Raw genomic sequence first — 19,869 nt, 5'->3', positions numbered from 1 at the left:
GTATGGTAACTCAGTTACTTCTACTCTACATTGAGCATTGTATATATGTATATACTGAACATTTTTGTCTACGTACTTGACTTCTATTTTATACTTGCTGTTGTGAAGGGCCAGATTAAACCGAATATATATATTTATTTATATATATATATTTAATTGTATTTGTATATTCTCTAATATTCCCTGATATCCCTTGTATATTCCTTGTACAATATGCATTGAATATCCATTCTAACCTACTGAACATCCCATAATAGTCTCCATTCTACTATTGGTCGAGACCTTGGTGCCAGGCTGCCATACCCCTCAGACCCAGTTCAAACGTACCGCTCGACATGTACGAACAAGTCCTAGTTCCGCGTAGGAATTTGGCTACCGCACCACTAATGGGACTATTTGTTCATAGTGCGTATATATACTGCGCTACTAAAGTAGGACTTTCTTTTCAGTCCAGTTTCTTACCCTCCAATAGAGTCACAGACGTAAAGCCTCCCCGCGATGCCACGTGTGGGAGTAAGGCCAAGTTCGGCCTACCATCGGTATTGAGACATCGTGTATATTAATATTTGAATAGTCATATTTGGCACTATATCGTCGAGTTGGACGTAGTCTATTAAGCTAATAATAGTCTGTTAATATATAGTGCTTCGTGCGGTGAGAATACTACCGTAGTCAGTACCCCATCGTTTCGGGCAGAGAACTGGCTGCTTACCCAGGGTGGTTGACCCTATGTGAAGCTGCACCCGAGGAGCCCCAGAGCCGACGAGCGAGTGGACCTGTATACCGGATTATTCTACCGACGACAGCCCGCCTTCCCAGGCACGGATTATGCTTTGGATACTTTGATTATTCTATGGATAAAGACCCCCGACACTACCGTGTGTTGGCACCCCCCCCCCCCCTGGAGAGGACGCAAGGTGAGGAGACGCTCTGCAAGACGAGGTCTCTCCACATCTCTCCCCCGTGGACCGGAGAGAGCCGGCCCACAAAGAGTCCACCTGCTTTCATCTGTGGTCCAAGGATCGCCGGCGCATTGAACGGCACTACAGTGGGTTCACCTGGGATACCCTTGGCCGGACGAGGCAGCTGGATTCTACCCCCCCCCCCCCCCTCCTACTCCTGTCGGCTTACAAGCGACCGGATTAACCCCCTCTAGTGTATCCAGCCTATAATCATTAAAGTATCATTGCTGTTATTCCTTAACTATTCCAGGTCGTATATTTACCACCTGCGCCTTCAGAGATTGGACATTATCTATTGATATACCGACGAATACTCCTTGCCATAAAAGTGCATACTATTTCAATTCATAAATGTAATTAAGTGATTAAGTGTTTATTCTACACACCATCGCTGTGTAGGAAATAAAGACCTGTTTCTAATTCGTACATTGGTGTTGGATCCGTTTCATCTACGTGAGAGTGTTCATGATAATATATTTATGCCGTGTACTGGGTGGCCGAATATTAAGTACAAAGGTAGTGGTAGTAAGTATCATATCTAGTAATACAGTCAGGGAATTGTACCCCTCAGTTACACTTGCTATACTTATTTTATACTTATCTATTTTTGCCTAGCACAGTCTCTGGAGCGAAACAGAAAGAAGCATTTTGTATAAAAGTATTCTGTACTTCTGTATGACAACTAATAAATAATAAAGAAACTTGAACTTGCCAAAGTAACGCCACAGTTCAGTTGCCAGTCATATGACTTAACGCTGCACATTAGACACAAACATATGACAGAGACAGCAGGCTGAGCACCCCTCATCCCTGTACTCATCCCTGTTCCATCTGCTCCTCTTCCCTCCTCCTCCCCTCCTCATCCCCTCTTCCCTCCTCACCCCCCCTCCCCTCCTCCTCCCCTCTTCGCTCCTCATCCCCTCTCCCCTCTTCCCCCCTCATCCCCTCTTCCCTCCTCATCCCCTCCTCATCCCCTCTCCCCTCCTCATCCCCTCCTCCCTCCTCATACCATCTTCCCTCCTCATCCCATCTTCCCTCCTCATCCCATCTTCCCTCCTCCCATCTTCCCTCCTCCCATCCTCCCTATGCACAAAGACACATTTAAATCGGCCTGTGTAAAATTCTACCTCTTGTTCCTCCTCTCTCGCTCTCTCTCACTCTCGCTCACTCTCACTCACTCTCACTCTCACTCTCACTCTCTCTCTCACTCTCACTCTCTCTCTATGTCCCTGTGCTCCACCAGATGGATCCCAAGCTGCGTCCGTCTTTCCCGGACATCGTGAGACGTCTGGAGGACATCCTGGTCCTCGTCCGTCTCAAGGCAGACGAGATGGACAGAGAGCGTCTCCCTCTCAGCGTAGACAACGATAAGAAGACCGTCTCTAAAGGTAATACACACAATATACACAACGATAAGAAGACCGTCTCTAAAGGTAATACACACAATATACACAACGATAAGAAGATGTCTCTAAAGGTAATACACACAATATACACAACGATAAGAAGACTGTCTCTAAAGGTAATACACACAATATACACAACGATAAGAAGACCGTCTCTAAAGGTAATACACACAATATACACAACGATAAGAAGACCGTCTCTAAAGGTAATACACACAATATACACAACGATAAGAAGATGTCTCTAAAGGTAATACACACAATATACACAACGATAAGAAGACTGTCTCTAAAGGTAATACACACAATATACACAACGATAAGAAGACTGTCTCTAAAGGTAATACACACAATATACACGACGATAAGAAGACCGTCTCTAAAGGTAATACACACAATATACACAATGATAAGAAGACTGTCTCTAAAGGTAATACACACAATATACACAACGATAAGAAGACTGTCTCAAAAGGTAATACACACAATATACACAACGATAAGAAGACCCTCTCTAAAGGTAATACACACAATATACACAGCGATAAGAAGACCGTCTCTAAAGGTAAAACACACAATATACACAACGATAATTGGTATCTATCTTCTGGAGAAGACCGTAAGTGCATTTCCCATAATGTTGGTGTGTTCCTTTAACATATTGAATAAATCATATCGTATTTTTAAATAAGAACCAGAAAATGTATTGAAAAAGGTTAAATAATTGAATTGCACTGCATCTGTGCAGCCTTGTCTATGAACTGTGTCCATGGAAACCATGATGGCATGGGTTCCTTATGCAGCCAGCCAGCCAGTCAGTCAGTCAGTCAGTCAGTCAGTCAGGGACCTGGGAATCCTGTCCAGGCTTGTTAGCCGTCCAGCCAGTAATTTATCACATGACCAAGTGACCCCACCGTGACCCCACGTGTCCTCGGGCCACCCTCCTCTCCTACAGCCCACTCAGTCAGTATGTCAGTCATCCATCAAAACAGTATAGACAGTGAAGCAGTCAGTCAGAACCAGATCTCCTCCTCCTTCACGACACAGTGGGTGCTTCTCTCCTTCACGGCACAGTGGGTGCTCCTCTGCTTCACGACACAGTGGGTGCTTCTCTCCTTTACGACACAGTGGGTGCTCCTCTCCTTCACGACACAGTGGGTGCTCCTCTCCTTCACGACACAGTGGGTGCTCCTCTCCTTCAGCACAGTGGGTGCTCCTCTCCTTTATGACACAGTGGGTGCTTCTCTGCTTTACAGCACAGTGGGTGCTTCTCTCCTTCACGACACAGTGGGTGCTTCTCTGCTTTACAGCACAGTGGGTGCTTCTCTCCTTCACGACACAGTGGGTGCTCCTCTCCTTTATGACACAGTGGGTGCTCCTCTGCTTTACGACACAGTGGGTGCTCCTCTCCTTCACGACACAGTGGGTGCTCCTCTGCTTTACGACACAGTGGGTGCTTCTCTGCTTTACAGCACAGTGGGTGCTTCTCTGCTTTACGACACAGTGGGTGCTCCTCTCCTTTATGACACAGTGGGTGCTTCTCTGCTTTACGACACAGTGGGTGCTCCTCTGCTTTACGACACAGTGGGTGCTTCTCTGCTTTACGACACAGTGGGTGCTTCTCTGCTTTACGACACAGTGGGTGCTCCTCTCCTTTATGACACAGTGGGTGCTTCTCTCCTTCACGACACAGTGGGTGCTCTCCTTCACGACACAGTGGGTGCTCCTCTGCTTTACGACACAGTGGGTGCTTCCCTCCTTCACGACACAGTGGGTGCTCCTCTGCTTTACGACACAGTGGGTGCTTCCCTCCTTCACGGCACAGTGGGTGCTCTCCTTCACGACACAGTGGGTGCTCCTCTCCTCTACGGCACAGTGGGTGCTCTCCTTCACGACACAGTGGGTGCTCCTCTGCTTTACGACACAGTGGGTGCTTCCCTCCTTTACGACACAGTGGGTGCTTCTCTGCTTTACGACACAGTGGGTGCTCCTCTGCTTTACGACACAGTGGGTGCTTCCCTCCTTCACGGCACAGTGGGTGCTCCTCTGCTTTACGACACAGTGGGTGCTCCTCTGCTTTACGACACAGTGGGTGCTTCCCTCCTTCACGGCACAGTGGGTGCAGTGGGTACCCAGTTTAACCTGAACGTTATTGCCATAAAACAAACTACCTTTCCGTGAACGTCTAGCAAAAAACGGCGTTGCAATCTGATGAAAAATGGCGGAGAAGTTTACATTATAAAAAAGTAACTGTACTTATGTAACTTATCCACAGTCATGATGGACAGTGTAGTGAAGTGGCTGTGGACGTTAAGCGGTACTGCAAGTAAACTCACTCCCCAGAGGCGTCCAGACACATTACCAAGAAGTGAATTCACCTCTTGGTCTAGTGGTCTGTGATGCCGCCCGCGGCGCGGGAGACCAGGGTTCAACTCCCACTCAGGGCGATCCCTTAACGGGTCAAATCGAAACACAACGCAGAGCAATATGACACCGGTTACACTTACAGTAGATTTCATTCACGGTTTGTGAATCACGCCTGGTGATACTAAATCCAGATTGAACTCTGCCATTGGAAAGGGGAGATTTGGCCCGATCCATAGATCCTTATATTCTATAATCATATTTCAAATTGCATGGGTCCGGATGGCAGAATTCAGTACCGTCACTACATAATCTCCTGTTTAATCATCTTCCCTTTATTAATGTGCTTAGATTTGTTGTACACATGATATCAAGAAGGTGCTGAATGAATTTTTCATGTCTGGTAAATTTTTGCATGGTGTTATTCACCATCAAAATAATGGTGAAAAAAATTTATTTATAAAAGAATTTCTATTCTCCTTTGGTTCATTACAATTTAGTAACCGATACAATATTTCAAGAGGGGATGACAGGAGAAGAGCGTTAAAGAGGGGATGACAGGAGAAGAGCGTTAAAGAGGGGATGACAGGAGAAGAGCGTTAGAGAGAGGATGACAGGAGAAGAGCGTTAGAGAGAGGATGACAGGAGAAGAGCGTTAGAGAGAGGATGACAGGAGAAGAGCGTTAGAGAGAGGATGACGGGAGAAGAGCGTTAGAGAGAGGATGACAGGAGAAGAGCGTTAGAGAGAGGATGACAGGAGAAGAGCGTTAGAGAGAGGATGACAGGAGAAGAGCGCTAGAGAGAGGATGACAGGAGAAGAGCGTTAGAGAGAGGATGACAGGAGAAGAGCGTTAGAGAGAGGATGACAGGAGAAGAGCGTTAGAGAGAGGATGACAGGAGAAGAGCGTTAGAGAGAGGATGACAGGAGAAGAGCGTTAGAGAGAGGATGACAGGAGAAGAGCGTTAGAGAGAGGATGACAGGAGAATAGCAGTGACTAAATTAACATTGCTGTCATGTCTGTTGTCCCTCTGTGTGTCTTTCCACGGGTGAAGTGGAGGCACTCAGGCCCTGGAGGGATGTGTTTACACATCATACCCACACCAGAAGAATTAGGTCGCAAGAGATTCAGAGTCTGTCTGTAAATATGGCCTTTAATCTTGGATCTAAAAAATAAGATCTGAATATAAACATATGAGGAAAATAAACAGTGTAAACAAAGGTGCAGATCAGAGGTTGTATGCCTTATATTACACATTACATTGGTTATATTATACGTTACAATAGATATAGGCAATAAAGAATTTGAATCTGAATATATATATATGAGTAAAAAGTCAACAGTATACACAAGGTGCAGTATACACACGGTGCAGTATACACACGGTGCAGTATACACAAGGTGCAGTATACCATAACTGCCATGATATATACGTCATGGTTATAACTGTTTAGGCGCAGTGGGTGTACGTAGCCTAACACCCCCCGGGGACCAACTCCGGTTCCAGTGCGAGTGCCTTGCTCAAGGACAGTGGTAGGAGTGTGCACCTATAGCGTGTCTTTAAGCACCAGACCAGCTCATCACATGCAGGGACAACCAGAGCAGCAGATTTCTGTTTTTAGCCTCTGCTTCCACCTGGTGGTTACATTGTAGCCTCTGCTGCCACCTGGTGGTTACATTGTTACAATGTTACTTGTGATGGTGGTTGGAAGCAGGCAGGACTATGTGTAGAAGAAATATATAATATAATAATATTAGTATACATATAATAATACTAATAATAATAATAATAATATATATATATATATATATATATATATATATATATATATATATATATATATATATATATATATATATAGTTATTGTTATACTTATTATAGTGTGGAATTATTAATTGTATGTGCTTTACTACTATGTCTATACTACTATCTACTATGTACTATCTATATACTACTAGTATCTACTATGTACTATGTCTATACTACTATCTACTATGTACATTCTTGCTGTCTTGTCGCACAGAACTTGTAAGTCGCTTTGGATAAAAGCGTCAGCTAAATGACTAAATGTAAATGTAAATGTACATTGCTACTATGTATATACTACTATCTACTATGCTAATATGTCTATACTACTACCTACTATGCTACTACATATATACTACTATCTACAATGTACTATGTTACTATGCCTATATCACTACTACTATTGATTGATTGATTGATTGATTGAAAATTGTATTAACAGATTGCAGAATGGGTACAATACAGTACAGCTCAATACACACAATTGTTAAGGGGATGCAGACCAGAGAAAGACTTTTGTCTCGTTTACATCAGGGTCCCCCATTTTCAATTCATCATAACATGACATACAGATAGACGGTACTTCTACATCTATACATTTATGACATACCAGATTTACAAATACAGTACTGTTTGTGATACAAAAAGAGTTTAAAAAAAATAGAGTATATACATTTGACGAAGAAACTGTACATTGGAGGAGGAGGTGGGGGGGGGGGTTGGGTAGGTGTGGGAACTGTACATTGAAGGTGGGTGGGGTGGGCTGGGGATGGGTAGGTGGGGTGGGGGTAACTGTACATTGGATTATCGACAAAACCTTACTTGGTTCCAAGAAGAGGGTCTCGTGTATTACTGGGTTAGGACATTTACTGTACATTGGAGGGGGTTGGGTTAGGATATTTACAGGGGCCAGTTTCGAATTGCAGTCTCCCGTAGGTGCTCCTTGAGACCTAGTACCTACTATGCCAATATGTCTATAGTACTATGCACTCAGAGTGTAGTACTTAAAGGAAAACTCCAACATTTTGGGAAATTACCTTATTTAACATCTTCCCTGGAGTTAGACAAGAAGATACATACTTTTTTTGTCTCTGTGCATGCATTAGGCTTAGGGAACAGCCGCTCCGTTAGCGTAGCTTAGCTTCATCACTCAAAGTGGGTCAGACTTGTACCCTGACGTTCCCTACAGTGCCCTACAGTCACGAAATACACTCCAAATACAACTCCAAAACGTTCCTGTAAACATGTTGTGACCTGTGTATTTACCACAAACCTAAACTAACGTTACAACTAACCTAAAGTTAGTTTAGGTTCGTGTTAACGTTAGATAATGTACAAAATAAACGTATTTCCGCTGCTATAGACGTCGCTCTTTTATTTTGGAACTCCCCGACCGGAAGTCATTACCCTCGTTATCTGCTTGAGTGTCCGGTTGCTGGTTAACTCCGTTAGCGTGCAGTATATCAAGACCAGCCATGGGAATACTGTTTTCTAAATTGGGGAGGCTTTTAATCGTCAAGGTAAGAGGATTTTAAGTCATGGTATCCATAAACTTCAATCGGTTCGGATCATTTGAATGAAATGAGAATGTAAACAAACACGGCGTCACGTTAGAAAGTAGCACTGAAATCACTGCGCCCAGAGAGGAGTGGTTAGGCAAAAAATTGTTCAGAGTATATTTGCTTAGAAAACATAATTGTCGAATTCAATTATTTTTTATTTCCCCACGTGGTAAATACACAGGTCACAACACGTTTTGGAGTTGTATTTGGAGTGTATTTCGTGACTGTAGGGCACTGTAGGGAACGTCAGGGTACAAGTCTGACCCACTTCGAGTGATGAAGCTAAGCTACGCTAACGGACCGGCTGTTCCCTAAGCCTAATGCATGCACAGAGACAAAAAAGGTATGTATCTTCTTGTCTAACTCCAGGGAAGATGTTAGATAAGCTAATTTCCCAAAATGTTGGAGTTTTCCTTTAACACTTTAACTGCCGAAAACGCCGGAACTCGTCTTTGATATCAATATTTCAAAAATCTATGATCGGAATCATATTTCCCCTCTGCAGCCTTGACACACAGTTCTGATCTCCTCTCAATCCTCTAGCGGTTCAAGAGCGCCATCTGGTGGCCGATCGGCAGATCGAAAAACCGGATGTCAACCTTTAACCCGGCAGGACTCACTCCATATGTGGTCCGGGCACTCACTAATGTTAGAGAGACTCAGTCTTCACACAGTGAACATCGATCGGTGGAAATAACTCGAAAAAACAACATGATTTGGACGTATATACTATTATACAACCTGGAAATAGATCGGGTATTTCGACATCCCATAATGGAAAAAATTCTGTTCCATGCTGATCGCCCAACGGCCCGAGGAGACTGGGGTGAGTTTTAGCGTTATATTCTAACGTGTTCTTTACTAACTGCTATGATGAACATATGACCCACATTAGATGAATGGTATAACGTTGCCCACGTAATTATAAACGCCCCCTCGCCCATCCGGTCAACATCAGATGACGTGTAGTAAATTCTAGAAGTACGTCCAATTGAAATTTTTGATCTCGCACAGATTCCTACCAAACTGTATTTCATCATCAATATAATGCATTTGGGGCTATAAATCACGTTCTGGAGAAAGCTGCAGAAAGAGATGAAAACATACTTATACTTTAGACCATATTTTAGTATGAATATGTGAATGAAAAAGTTTAACGTTGCTACACCATGAACAATACATATAGGACCTTGAATGGGCCCTAATAATGGCAATCTAGCAATAGAATTTAAAAAGTTATAGCCCTGCAAAGAAGGGGAACTTCTCCATGTTAAATAGAGCTGGCAACGGATGGTATATCATGAATTTAACCTTAGGCAATCAAAGTGTTAAGTACAGCACTGACCCTGAGCTGCCAGAGTTGTACCCTTCCTGCTGACTTGTTGTACACAATTTGTAAGTCACTTAAAGCATCAGCTAAATGACTAAGTAATAAATGCAGTGTGCATTTCTCCAGACCTCTCTTGGCAGAGCATGACACTAGTAGGTTATTCATCATGTAGAGAGAAGTCCGCTTGATGCTAGTAAGTTATTAATCAGGGTCACTCTAGAGAGAAGTTAGCTTTATGCTAGTAGGTTATTAATTAACAAGTGCTGCAGCTGAAATTATCATTAAATGCGTATTAGGCATTTTTCTCTGACTAATCAATAATCAGCACAAAGTTAACTGGATTATTAACTGCTCTCTCTCTCTCTATCTCTCTCTCTCTCTCTCTCTCTCTCTCTCTGGTTCTAATTAACTGAGGGGACATGCTGTGCTACTGTGGAGATCATTATTATTTGTTGTTTATTATTCAAGTGAAACATTGAAACAAGCCAGTGTTTCTCTTGGTGGTATCTCTGTGGTGGTATCCCTGTGGTCTAGCTGAGCCACTTCTCCGTCACTCAGGGCTGTAGTCGTAACCAAGTTAAACACAGGCTTCTGAGTCATTTCACCAGAAACTGACGGCTCATCAACTTGGTTACTTCCTTCCTCCTCCGACATTTTCCCCTCGTTCACACTTTTGTATTATTGACAAAGTCTAAGAAGAAAACAATTTAGTTCTGTGATAACAGAGGTTATATGGTAGATACGTCTAAATACAACATGTCATGATTTAGATCTGTGATAACAGAGGTTATATGGTAGATGCATCTAAATACATAATTTAGTTCTGTGATAACAGAGGTTATATGGTAGATACGTCTAAATACAACATGTCATGATTTAGTTCTGTGATAACAGAGGTTATATGGTAGATGCATCTAAATACATAATTTAGTTCTGTGATAACAGAGGTTATATGGTAGATACGTCTAAATACAACATGTCATGATTTAGTTCTGTGATAACAGAGGTTATATGGTAGATGCATCTAAATACATAATTTAGTTCTGTGATAACAGAGGTTATATGGTAGATACGTCTAAATACAAATGTCTCTCTCTCTCTCTCTCCCCCCCCCCCTCTCTCTCTCTCCTCCCAGTAGAGAAGATACAGGGGGGCATAAAGAGACTGAACCCCCTCGGTCTCCACGACGACAAGATCCCCCAGAAGTCTCCCCGCCCCCGCCGGAACATCTGGCTGAGCCGCAGCCAGTCGGACATCTTCTCTCGCACGCCGAGCCGCATGGTGAACGTGCAGGACCCGTACTACAGCCCCCGCGCCGCCAACGCCCGCCGGATCAACCCCTTCTCGGCCCGCGAGGACCTGCGGGGGGGCAAGGTCAAGTTCTACGACGTGCCCAGCAAGTCCGTCTTCTCCCTGATGTTCGACCTGCACTGCCCCCCGCAGGACAAGGTGCCCCCCCACCCCGGGGCCCCCCCAGGCCTGGGGCCCCAACAGGACGACTGGCAGCAGATCCCAGGGAGGCAGTGCCGCTCACTGCCCGTCTCCCCCCTGCTGTCCCTCTCGGAGGCCTTCCACCCACCTGTGGGCTCCAACAACACCTGCACGCCAGGTGAGACGTCCGTCTGTCTGTCTGTCTGTCTGTCTGTCTGTCTGTCTGTCTGTCTGTCTGTCTGTCTGTCTGTCTGTCTCTGTCTGTCTGTCTGTCTGTCTGTGAGGTGTGTCTGTCTGTCTGTCTGTCTGTCTGTCTGTCTGTCTGTGAGGTGTGTCTGTCTGTCTGTCTGTCTGTCTGTCTGTGAGGTGTGTCTGTCTGTGTGTCTGTCTGTCTGTCTGGGAGGTGTGTCTGTCTGTCTGGGAGGTGTGTCTGTCTGTCCGTCTGGGAGGTGTGTCTGTCTGTCTGTCTGTCTGTCTGTGTCTCTGTCCGTCCGTCTGTCTGTTAGGTGTGCTTGTGCTTCATGTGACACTAGGCAGTGTGTTTGGCAGGTTCAGGATCAGTGTCTGATGTAAATATAAGTTTTAACGTGACCAGACTTTGACACTAGGAGTGAGATACAGATGCTGATCGATCAGACTAAATGGTGATTTAGAAATACTGATGTAATGTTTTAAATCTCCTACCATGAACCACAGCACTGCTTATTCTATTGTATTCTAAAATGGCAACCGGTGAGGATGGACTACTCTGTTTATATCCAGGTAGAAATGAAACATCTAACTTCTCTCTCTTCTCCCTCAGCGCCGGGGCAGCTGGGAAACGAGGTCCGGGCCAAGAAGTACACTGTGACAGAGATCCCTCCCTACCGCCCCCGAGAGGAGGAGGAGGAGGAGGAGGAGAAGGAGGAGAAGGAGGAGGAGGAGGAGGCGGAGGAGGAGGGGGAAGAGGCGGAAGAGGCGGCGGTGGAGGAGGTGTTTGACGAGGACTGGTCTCCCATGGTGCCCAGCGAGAGAGACACAGGAGAGGCCATGGACTGCAGCCAGGAGGAGGAAGAGGAGAAAGAGGGAGAGGAGGAGACGGAGGAGAGAGAGGAGGAGGAGAGAGAGAAGGAGGAGGAGGAGGGGAGAGAGGAGGAGGAGAAGGAGAGAGAGGAGGAGGAGGAGGAGGAGGGGAAAGATGAGGGCAGATACTGCTGTCCCATGCAGACTCAGACTGGGAAGGTCCAACTCCTGGGGGAGGGGCTAAACGGCTGTCCCGGACCCTGCCAGCTCCAGGGGGAGGGGCTTAACAGCTGTCCCGCACCCTGCCAACTCCAGGGGGAGGGGCTTAACAGCTGTCCTGGACAGAGCGGGGGGGCTGGGAACCCTGGATGTGAAGACATGGAGGCTCTCTAAGAGAGAGAGACTATGATGGACAACGTCAGAGCGAGAGAGGATGAGAGACTATGATGGACAACGTCAGAGAGAGAGGATGAGAGACTATGATGGACAACGTCAGAGAGAGAGGATGAGAGACTGATGGACAACGTCAGAGAGAGAGGATGAGAGACTATGATGGACAACGTCAGAGAGAGAGGATGAGAGACTATGATGGACAACGTCAGAGAGAGAGGATGAGAGACTATGATGGACAATGTCAGAGAGAGAGAGGATGATGGACTATGTTGGACTATGTTGAAATTAAGCTAATTCATTTTCCTCCATTAGAGAGGCCTAACCAGATCTTACAAGCCTCTGTGTGTAAATCAAGTCACTTTGTTTGATATCTGACATGTTGCACATGTTTCTTGGTATCAAGATGTAGTATCTGGGATATTCTCCAATACCGATACCCTGTTTTAGCCTGGTATCAGACCTGTTTCAGCTGCTCCTTAGGCTACTGCTTCCAGTCCTTGTGCTAAACTTGGCTAGCTGCTCCTTACTGCTTCCAGTCCTTGTGCTAAGCTAGGCTAGCTGCTCCGTATTGCTTCCGGTCCTTGTACTAAGCTAGGCTAGCTGCTTCCTACTGCTTCCAGTTTTTCTGTTAAGCTAGGCTAGCTGCTCCCTACTGCTTCCAGTCTTTGTGCTAAGCTAGGCTAGCATGCACCTGGATCTCTCTGGGGCTACTGGACATTCTCAGGCTTTTTGTCTGGAATCTGGGGAAGATGCCAACTAAGTGTGGAGATAACTAGACACCTCATGCTAGTGGGTTCGTCTCAGTAAGGTCTCCTCTGTGACCAATCAGAACTCAACCTCTTTGAGCTTTTCCTGTTGGTGAGAACTGCTCCTCAAACCACAGCTTGGCCTCTCGATTAATGGGGAACTCCACCCAAATGAAGAATTCCAACATGTCAGTTCCGTGGCCAGGGACGGTTCAGTAGGTGAACGAGCTACAGCCATGAGAGAAGTGTGATGTCATCAGGCACAGCGTGGAGCTGCGATGTCATCAGGCACAAATGTGGAGCTGCGATGTCATCAGGTACAGCGTGGATCTGCGATGTCATCAGGCACAGCGTGGAGCTGCGATGTCATCAGGCACAGCGTGGAGCTGCGATGTCATCAGGCACAACGTGAAGCTGCTCCGTGGACAGGATGGGAGACTTTCTGGACCCACAGGATGTATCATCCTCCAGGCCTCTCAGCGCATCCTCCCTCCAGGCCTCTCCGCTCATCCCTCAGCGCATCCTCCCTCCAGGCCTCTCCGCTCATCCCTCAGCTCATCCTCCCTCCAGGCCTCTCCGCTCATCCCTCAGCTCATCCTCCCTCCAGGCCTCTCCGCTCATCCCTCAGCTCATCCTCCCTCCAGGCCTCTCGGCTCACAGTGTGAAATGGTCCATTTCTATCTTTCTTCTTCTTCTTTGTGATAGAAGTCACTCGATGAAAAGAACCTAGAGTATCTTTGGGATTTTGAGGAGGCAGTTGCCATGTGAACCAGCTGGTTGTCGTGCGAACCAGCCGGTTGCCATGTGAACCAGCCGGTTGCCGTGTGAACCAGCCGGTTGCCATGTGAACCAGCCGGTTGCCGTGTGAACCAGCCGGTTGCCATGTGAACCAGCCGGGTCACACGACGCCGCCCTGCGTATAGAGATTATATTTTTGAAAAGGTTGTTTATATTTAATAATCCGAGATGATGTACATTTTCTTTTCTTAAACGAGATGAGTCCGTTCTCTGAGAACCTTTGTGCGTGTGAGAGTTAGTTGTCTGTTAGCTGTGTGTTTTTTGTTAGCTGTGTGTTTGCTGTGTATGTGTTAGCGGTGTGTGTATTTGCTGTGTGTGTGTGCCCTCTTGATGCCGTACCATGCGTTTGTTGATAAGAGTGTTTTTACACAGAAAAACTACAAAAACAAACAAAAAAGAATACATAGATTTTTCCAGATTGAAATGACATTCTATAATAACAGTGTTGACTCCCTGGAGGGGGGGGGGTAGTCAATGTACACTACAGGAATCTATTCCAAATATTAATTTGATCCAAGTAGAAGAACTATTGTCGTTTAATTTCCTTCTCAATTCTAAGAAAGAACCAACACTCAGACCTGGACTATAGGCTCAGGAACCAAAACAGAAAATAAGCGTTTCAGTCGCACCCTGGTATACTTTTCCATGGTATAAATTAGGGATGTCCGATATTATCGGCCGATATTGGCATTAAAATGTGATATCGGAAAATATCGGTATCGATTTTCTAAAAAATCATTTTTTTTTTCTTTTTTCTTTTACATTTCTATAACCTTTATTTACCCAGGGAAGCAAGTAAGAACAAATTCTGATTTTATTTATTGTCAAAAGTATGCATAATGTTGTGTTAATTCCACAACAAGAGATATGTAATGTTAATTACCTGAAATTATTCCGTTTTTGGGGGGGGGGGGGGGGGGGGAACCCTGCATATATCGGTTTCAGTTGATATCGGTATCGGAAATTAAGAGTTGGACAATATCGGTATCGGTAAAAAAGCCAATATCGAGCATCCCTAAATAAATACTTTACCATGTACTTTACTGTGGAATAAATACTTTACCACGGTATATATACTTTACTGTGGAATAAATACTTTACTGTGGTATAAATACTTTACCAGGTATAAATACTTTACCAGGGAATAAATACTTTACCATGGTATGAATACTTTACCAGGGTATAAATACTTGTATGTACATTTTAAATTGTATAGTCAATTCAAAGCGAAGATTTAATTACGACTTGAAGCTCTCTAATATGAATACATGTTAACGCAAATCACATAGAATTGTGCCCCGGAACGTTTTAATTGGTCTTTAACTCATTGACTGCCACGCTGTTTTCCCATCTCTACTCCCTGGCGCCAGCGTTTCAGACTATTTTAACGATGTTTGTAGACCCATCGTATATTCTATATTATAGCTATGGAGAGATACTATGGCTCATTTGAAAGGCAATATTTATACTCCAACAGGGAACAAACCGTTTATTTATACATACATCCGTTCCTGTGCAATCCCAGGCTAAAGAGTGTCCATTTCCCCAAAATCCCTGCTAGGAAGAGAGATATCGCGTCTTCTGTGAAGCATGCACAATTCGTGCTTGTTGCTCGACACAATACATTTTCAGGTCAAAGGGCGGATGCCTCATGTTGATACATATGATTGTTCTATTCACAAAACCATCTTACCTGCTTCTCGACTTGGCATCCATTCTGGCTCATCTAGGTCTGACTCGTAATCTAGCTATCGCTGAACATTTCAGTGAAATATTCGGGCTCTGGAGTGCTTTTGCGACTACTGCGGTGCGGTGAACAGATAACGTTACATCCTCGGCCAGTTTGGCTTTAGTATATTTATGATTTACCGGAAATGCAGACTCCAACGTAGTCTGGTGAAAACGCACCTTCTGGATGGATCATCACCTTGTTTTCCCTCTTCATAATAATCTCCAATCGTTTGCTACACACGATCACTATTACCGACACTCTGACACCCAACAGTTCATATGAGGGACAGGAGACTGGCCCAGATGTACTAAAAAGGTAGGCGACACTGCCACCTATCGGGATTCGATCGTTATCACAGTGTTACCAAATCCATACACAAGGTGTGGGAGAGTGTCTAGTATCATAATAAATTAAAAAAAAATACATAAAACGAATATACTCGTTTTTGGCGTTCAACGCATGGGCGCCAAAAACGAATACTTGTTTTTGGCAGTCAATGAGTTAATCTGAAAATGTGTGTGTTGTTGCATCCAACCATTGTACCACTTTTGTCCTTAAATAAATACCCTGGTATAATCCATGATACTGATGGTAATATGATATAATCCAGTTTAAACCATGATACTGATGGTAATAGCATGGTATAATCCACTTTTAACAATGTCTCTGTTGGTCTCTGTGTTGTGGTACTTCTGTCTTGTTGTACTTTAGGTCTAAATTCTAAACGCTGTTAAACATTTCTTCATTACCAACGTGTCACTGACCACATCATTCTATAGATACTTCTAAGAGAGAGGGGGGGTGATAAATGGGTGCTGGGGTTCTGGGTCCATATTGGCATAGCCTCTCAGTACTGATCTGGAGTACTGATCTAGAATCAGCTTTTAGAGTACTGATCTAGAGTCAGCTTCTAGAGTACTGATCTAGAGTCAGCTTCTAGAGTACTGATCTAGAGTCAGCTTCTAGAGTACTGATCTAGAGTCAGCTTCTAGAGTACTGATCTAGAATCAGCTTTTAGAGTACTGATCTAGAGTCAGCTTCTAGAGTACTGATCTAGAGTCAGCTTCTAGAGTACTGATCTAGAGTCAGCTTCTAGAGTACTGATCTAGAATCAGCTTTTAGAGTACTGATCTAGTCAGCTTCTAGAGTACTGATCTAGAGTCAGCTTCTAGAGTACTGATCTAGAATCAGCTTTTAGAGTACTGATCTAGTCAGCTTCTAGAGTACTGATCTAGAGTCAGCTTCTATAGTACTGATCTAGAATCAGCTTCTAGAGTACTGATCTAGTCAGCTTCTAGAGTACTGATCTAGAGTCAGCTTCTAGAGTACTGATCTAGAGTCAGCTTCTAGAGTACTGATCTAGTCAGCTTCTAGAGTACTGATCTATTCAGCTTCTAGAGTACTGATCTAGAGTCAGCTTCTAGAGTACTGATCTAGTCAGCTTCTAGAGTACTGATCTAGAGTCAGCTTCTAGAGTACTGATCTAGAGTCAGCTTCTAGAGTACTGATCTAGAGTCAGCTTCTAGAGTACTGATCTAGAATCAGCTTTTAGAGTACTGATCTAGAGTCAGCTTCTAGAGTACTGATCTAGAGTAAGCTTTTAGAGTACTGATCTAGTCAGCTTCTAGAGTACTGATCTAGAGTCAGCTTCTAGAGTACTGATCTAGAGTCAGCTTCTAGAGTACTGATCTAGAGTCAGCTTTTAGAGTACTGATCTAGAGTCAGCTTCTAGAGTACTGATCTATTCAGCTTCTAGAGTACTGATCTAGAGTCAGCTTCTAGAGTACTGATCTATTCAGCTTCTAGAGTACTGATCTAGAGTCAGCTTCTAGAGTACTGATCTAGTCAGCTTCTAGAGTACTGATCTAGAGTCAGCTTCTAGAGTACTGATCTAGAGTCAGCTTCTAGAGTACTGATCTAGAGTCAGCTTTTAGAGTACTGATCTAGAATCAGCTTTTAGAGTACTGATCTAGTCAGCTTCTAGAGTACTGATCTAGAGTCAGCTTCTAGAGTACTGATCTAGAATCAGCTTCTAGAGTACTGATCTAGTCAGCTTCTAGAGTACTGATCTAGAGTCAGCTTCTAGAGTACTGATCTAGAGTCAGCTTCTAGAGTACTGATCTAGAGTCAGCTTCTAGAGTACTGATCTAGAGTCAGCTTCTAGAGTACTGATCTAGAGTCAGCTTCTAGAGTACTGATCTAGAGTCAGCTTCTAGAGTACTGATCTAGAGTCAGCTTCTAGAGTACTGATCTAGAGTCAGCTTCTAGAGTACTGATCTAGAGTCAGCTTCTAGAGTACTGATCTAGAATCAGCTTTTAGAGTACTGATCTAGAGTCAGCTTCTAGAGTACTGATCTAGAGTCAGCTTTTAGAGTACTGATCTAGTCAGCTTCTAGAGTACTGATCTAGAGTCAGCTTCTAGAGTACTGATCTAGAGTCAGCTTTTAGAGTACTGATCTAGAGTCAGCTTTTAGAGTACTGATCTAGAGTCAGCTTCTAGAGTACTGATCTAGAGTCAGCTTTTAGAGTACTGATCTAGAGTCAGCTTCTAGAGTACTGATCTAGAGTCAGCTTCTAGAGTACTGATCTAGAGTCAGCTTCTAGAGTACTGATCTAGAGTCAGCTTCTAGAGTACTGATCTAGAGTCAGCTTCTAGAGTACTGATCTAGAGTCAGCTTCTAGAGTACTGATCTAGAGTCAGCTTCTAGAGTACTGATCTAGTCAGCTTCTAGAGTACTGATCTAGAGTCAGCTTCTAGAGTACTGATCTAGAGTCAGCTTCTAGAGTACTGATCTAGAGTCAGCTTCTAGAGTACTGATCTAGAGTCAGCTTCTAGAGTACTAATCTAGAGTCAGCTTCTAGAGTACTGATCTAGAATCAGCTTTTAGAGTACTGATCTAGTCAGCTTCTAGAGTACTGATCTAGAGTCAGCTTCTAGAGTACTGATCTAGAGTAAGCTTCTAGAGTACTGATCTAGAGTCAGCTTCTAGAGTACTGATCTAGAGTCAGCTTCTAGAGTACTGATCTAGAGTCAGCTTCTAGAGTACTGATCTAGAATCAGCTTTTAGAGTACTGATCTAGTCAGCTTCTAGAGTACTGATCTAGAGTCAGCTTCTAGAGTACTGATCTAGAGTCAGCTTTTAGAGTACTGATCTAGAGTAAGCTTCAGTCTGTTGGTTTGAAGCTCCCTGTCCACTTCCCACTGCTTACTGCATCATTAAGAGGCAGATTCAGGAACTCAGTGGTGGTTTGAACACTGAATTTTCCGCATTAAAGAGTGATGGGGATCAGTAACGTCATTACGTGATAAACCAGGAGCCTCTAGGTGGCGGTATGTAGTCGATGTCCCCCGACACACGTTGTAGAAGAAGACCATCTGACTGAAATAGAGGCCGAGTCCCTCCTCCTCTGGACCACAGGGCCCTGTTTCAGAACATCAGTCAACAGCAAGAGACAAATCCTCTTCTGATCCACTTTGAATTGTGCCGTGAATGACATGATGGTCTGACTATTTAAAAGTGTAATCGTCAGCTAGCTAACATTATGCTCTAGCATCAAAAGCTATCGATAATGTTAGCTAACTTGCTCGTCTATCAACTTTCTCGACTGTGGGGCGACAGTGCTTCAGGAGGTAGAGCAGTCGTCTGGTAATCAGGTTTCGATTCCAGCTCCTCCCGGCAGCGTGTCGACGTGTCCTTGAGCAAGACACTTAACCCCTGACTGTTCCCGATGAACAGGTTGACACCTTGCATGGTCGCCTCCACCATCAGTGTGTGAATGTGAGGCATAATTTGTAAAGCGCTTCGGATGAAAGCACTATATAAATGCAGTCCATTTGACTTGTAAAAATGGTCTTTTAAATCGACAAACATCATATGTGTAATTCATAACACAAGTCCAATGCCATCAAAATAACTATTTATCTCTCGTCAATGACTAGTGTACATATTTCTTTCTGAAATAGGATCCCCTGGTCAGTGGAAAGGGAGGGGTGTGGCCTCGCTATGGTGTCATGATGGCTGACCCCAGATCAGTACCCTGGGAAGCCATGTGAATATGGGCCTAGTATATATCATGTCTGTATATATATACATATATATATATATCTAAAAACTAAAAAACACTACCACATTATTTCTTCATTAATTTTGAATGTTAAATGTCTTCACATGTTTATCAACTATTTAATTTTTATTTTGAAGTTCTACTTTCATATCTGGTTCAGATCTCCTTCACTAAAGGCTGCTTTGCTCGGTACAGCTTCTCCTGCTCAAACATCCCAGTCTGTCTCTCTATAGCTACTAAATTGCACTCGATGTCGGATGTAAAAAAGAAA

At 44.1% G+C, this 19,869-nt stretch overlaps 1 protein-coding gene across 1 annotated transcript in view; it reads left to right on the top strand.

Annotated features, from left to right (window-relative positions):
- Positions 1 to 13,668, top strand: part of tesk2 (testis associated actin remodelling kinase 2) — a gene marked incomplete at its 3' end in the record, with an annotated part of 150,954 nt that extends 137,286 nt beyond the window's left edge. The window contains exons 11-14 of the mRNA XM_084327638.1: positions 2,206 to 2,350; positions 10,567 to 11,040; positions 11,665 to 11,951; positions 13,537 to 13,668. Of these exons, the coding sequence (XP_084183764.1) occupies positions 2,206 to 2,350; positions 10,567 to 11,040; positions 11,665 to 11,951; positions 13,537 to 13,668 (1,038 nt within the window). The remainder of the gene's footprint in view (positions 1 to 2,205; positions 2,351 to 10,566; positions 11,041 to 11,664; positions 11,952 to 13,536) is intronic.
- Between the last annotated feature and the right edge of the window lie 6,201 nt (positions 13,669 to 19,869).

Source organism: Notolepis coatsorum, assembly GCF_963971535.1.
Source record: "Notolepis coatsorum genome assembly, chromosome: 13".
In the NCBI taxonomy this organism is placed as follows: Eukaryota; Metazoa; Chordata; class Actinopteri; order Aulopiformes; family Paralepididae; genus Notolepis; species Notolepis coatsorum.
This window is presented reverse-complemented; position numbering and strand designations above follow the sequence as displayed.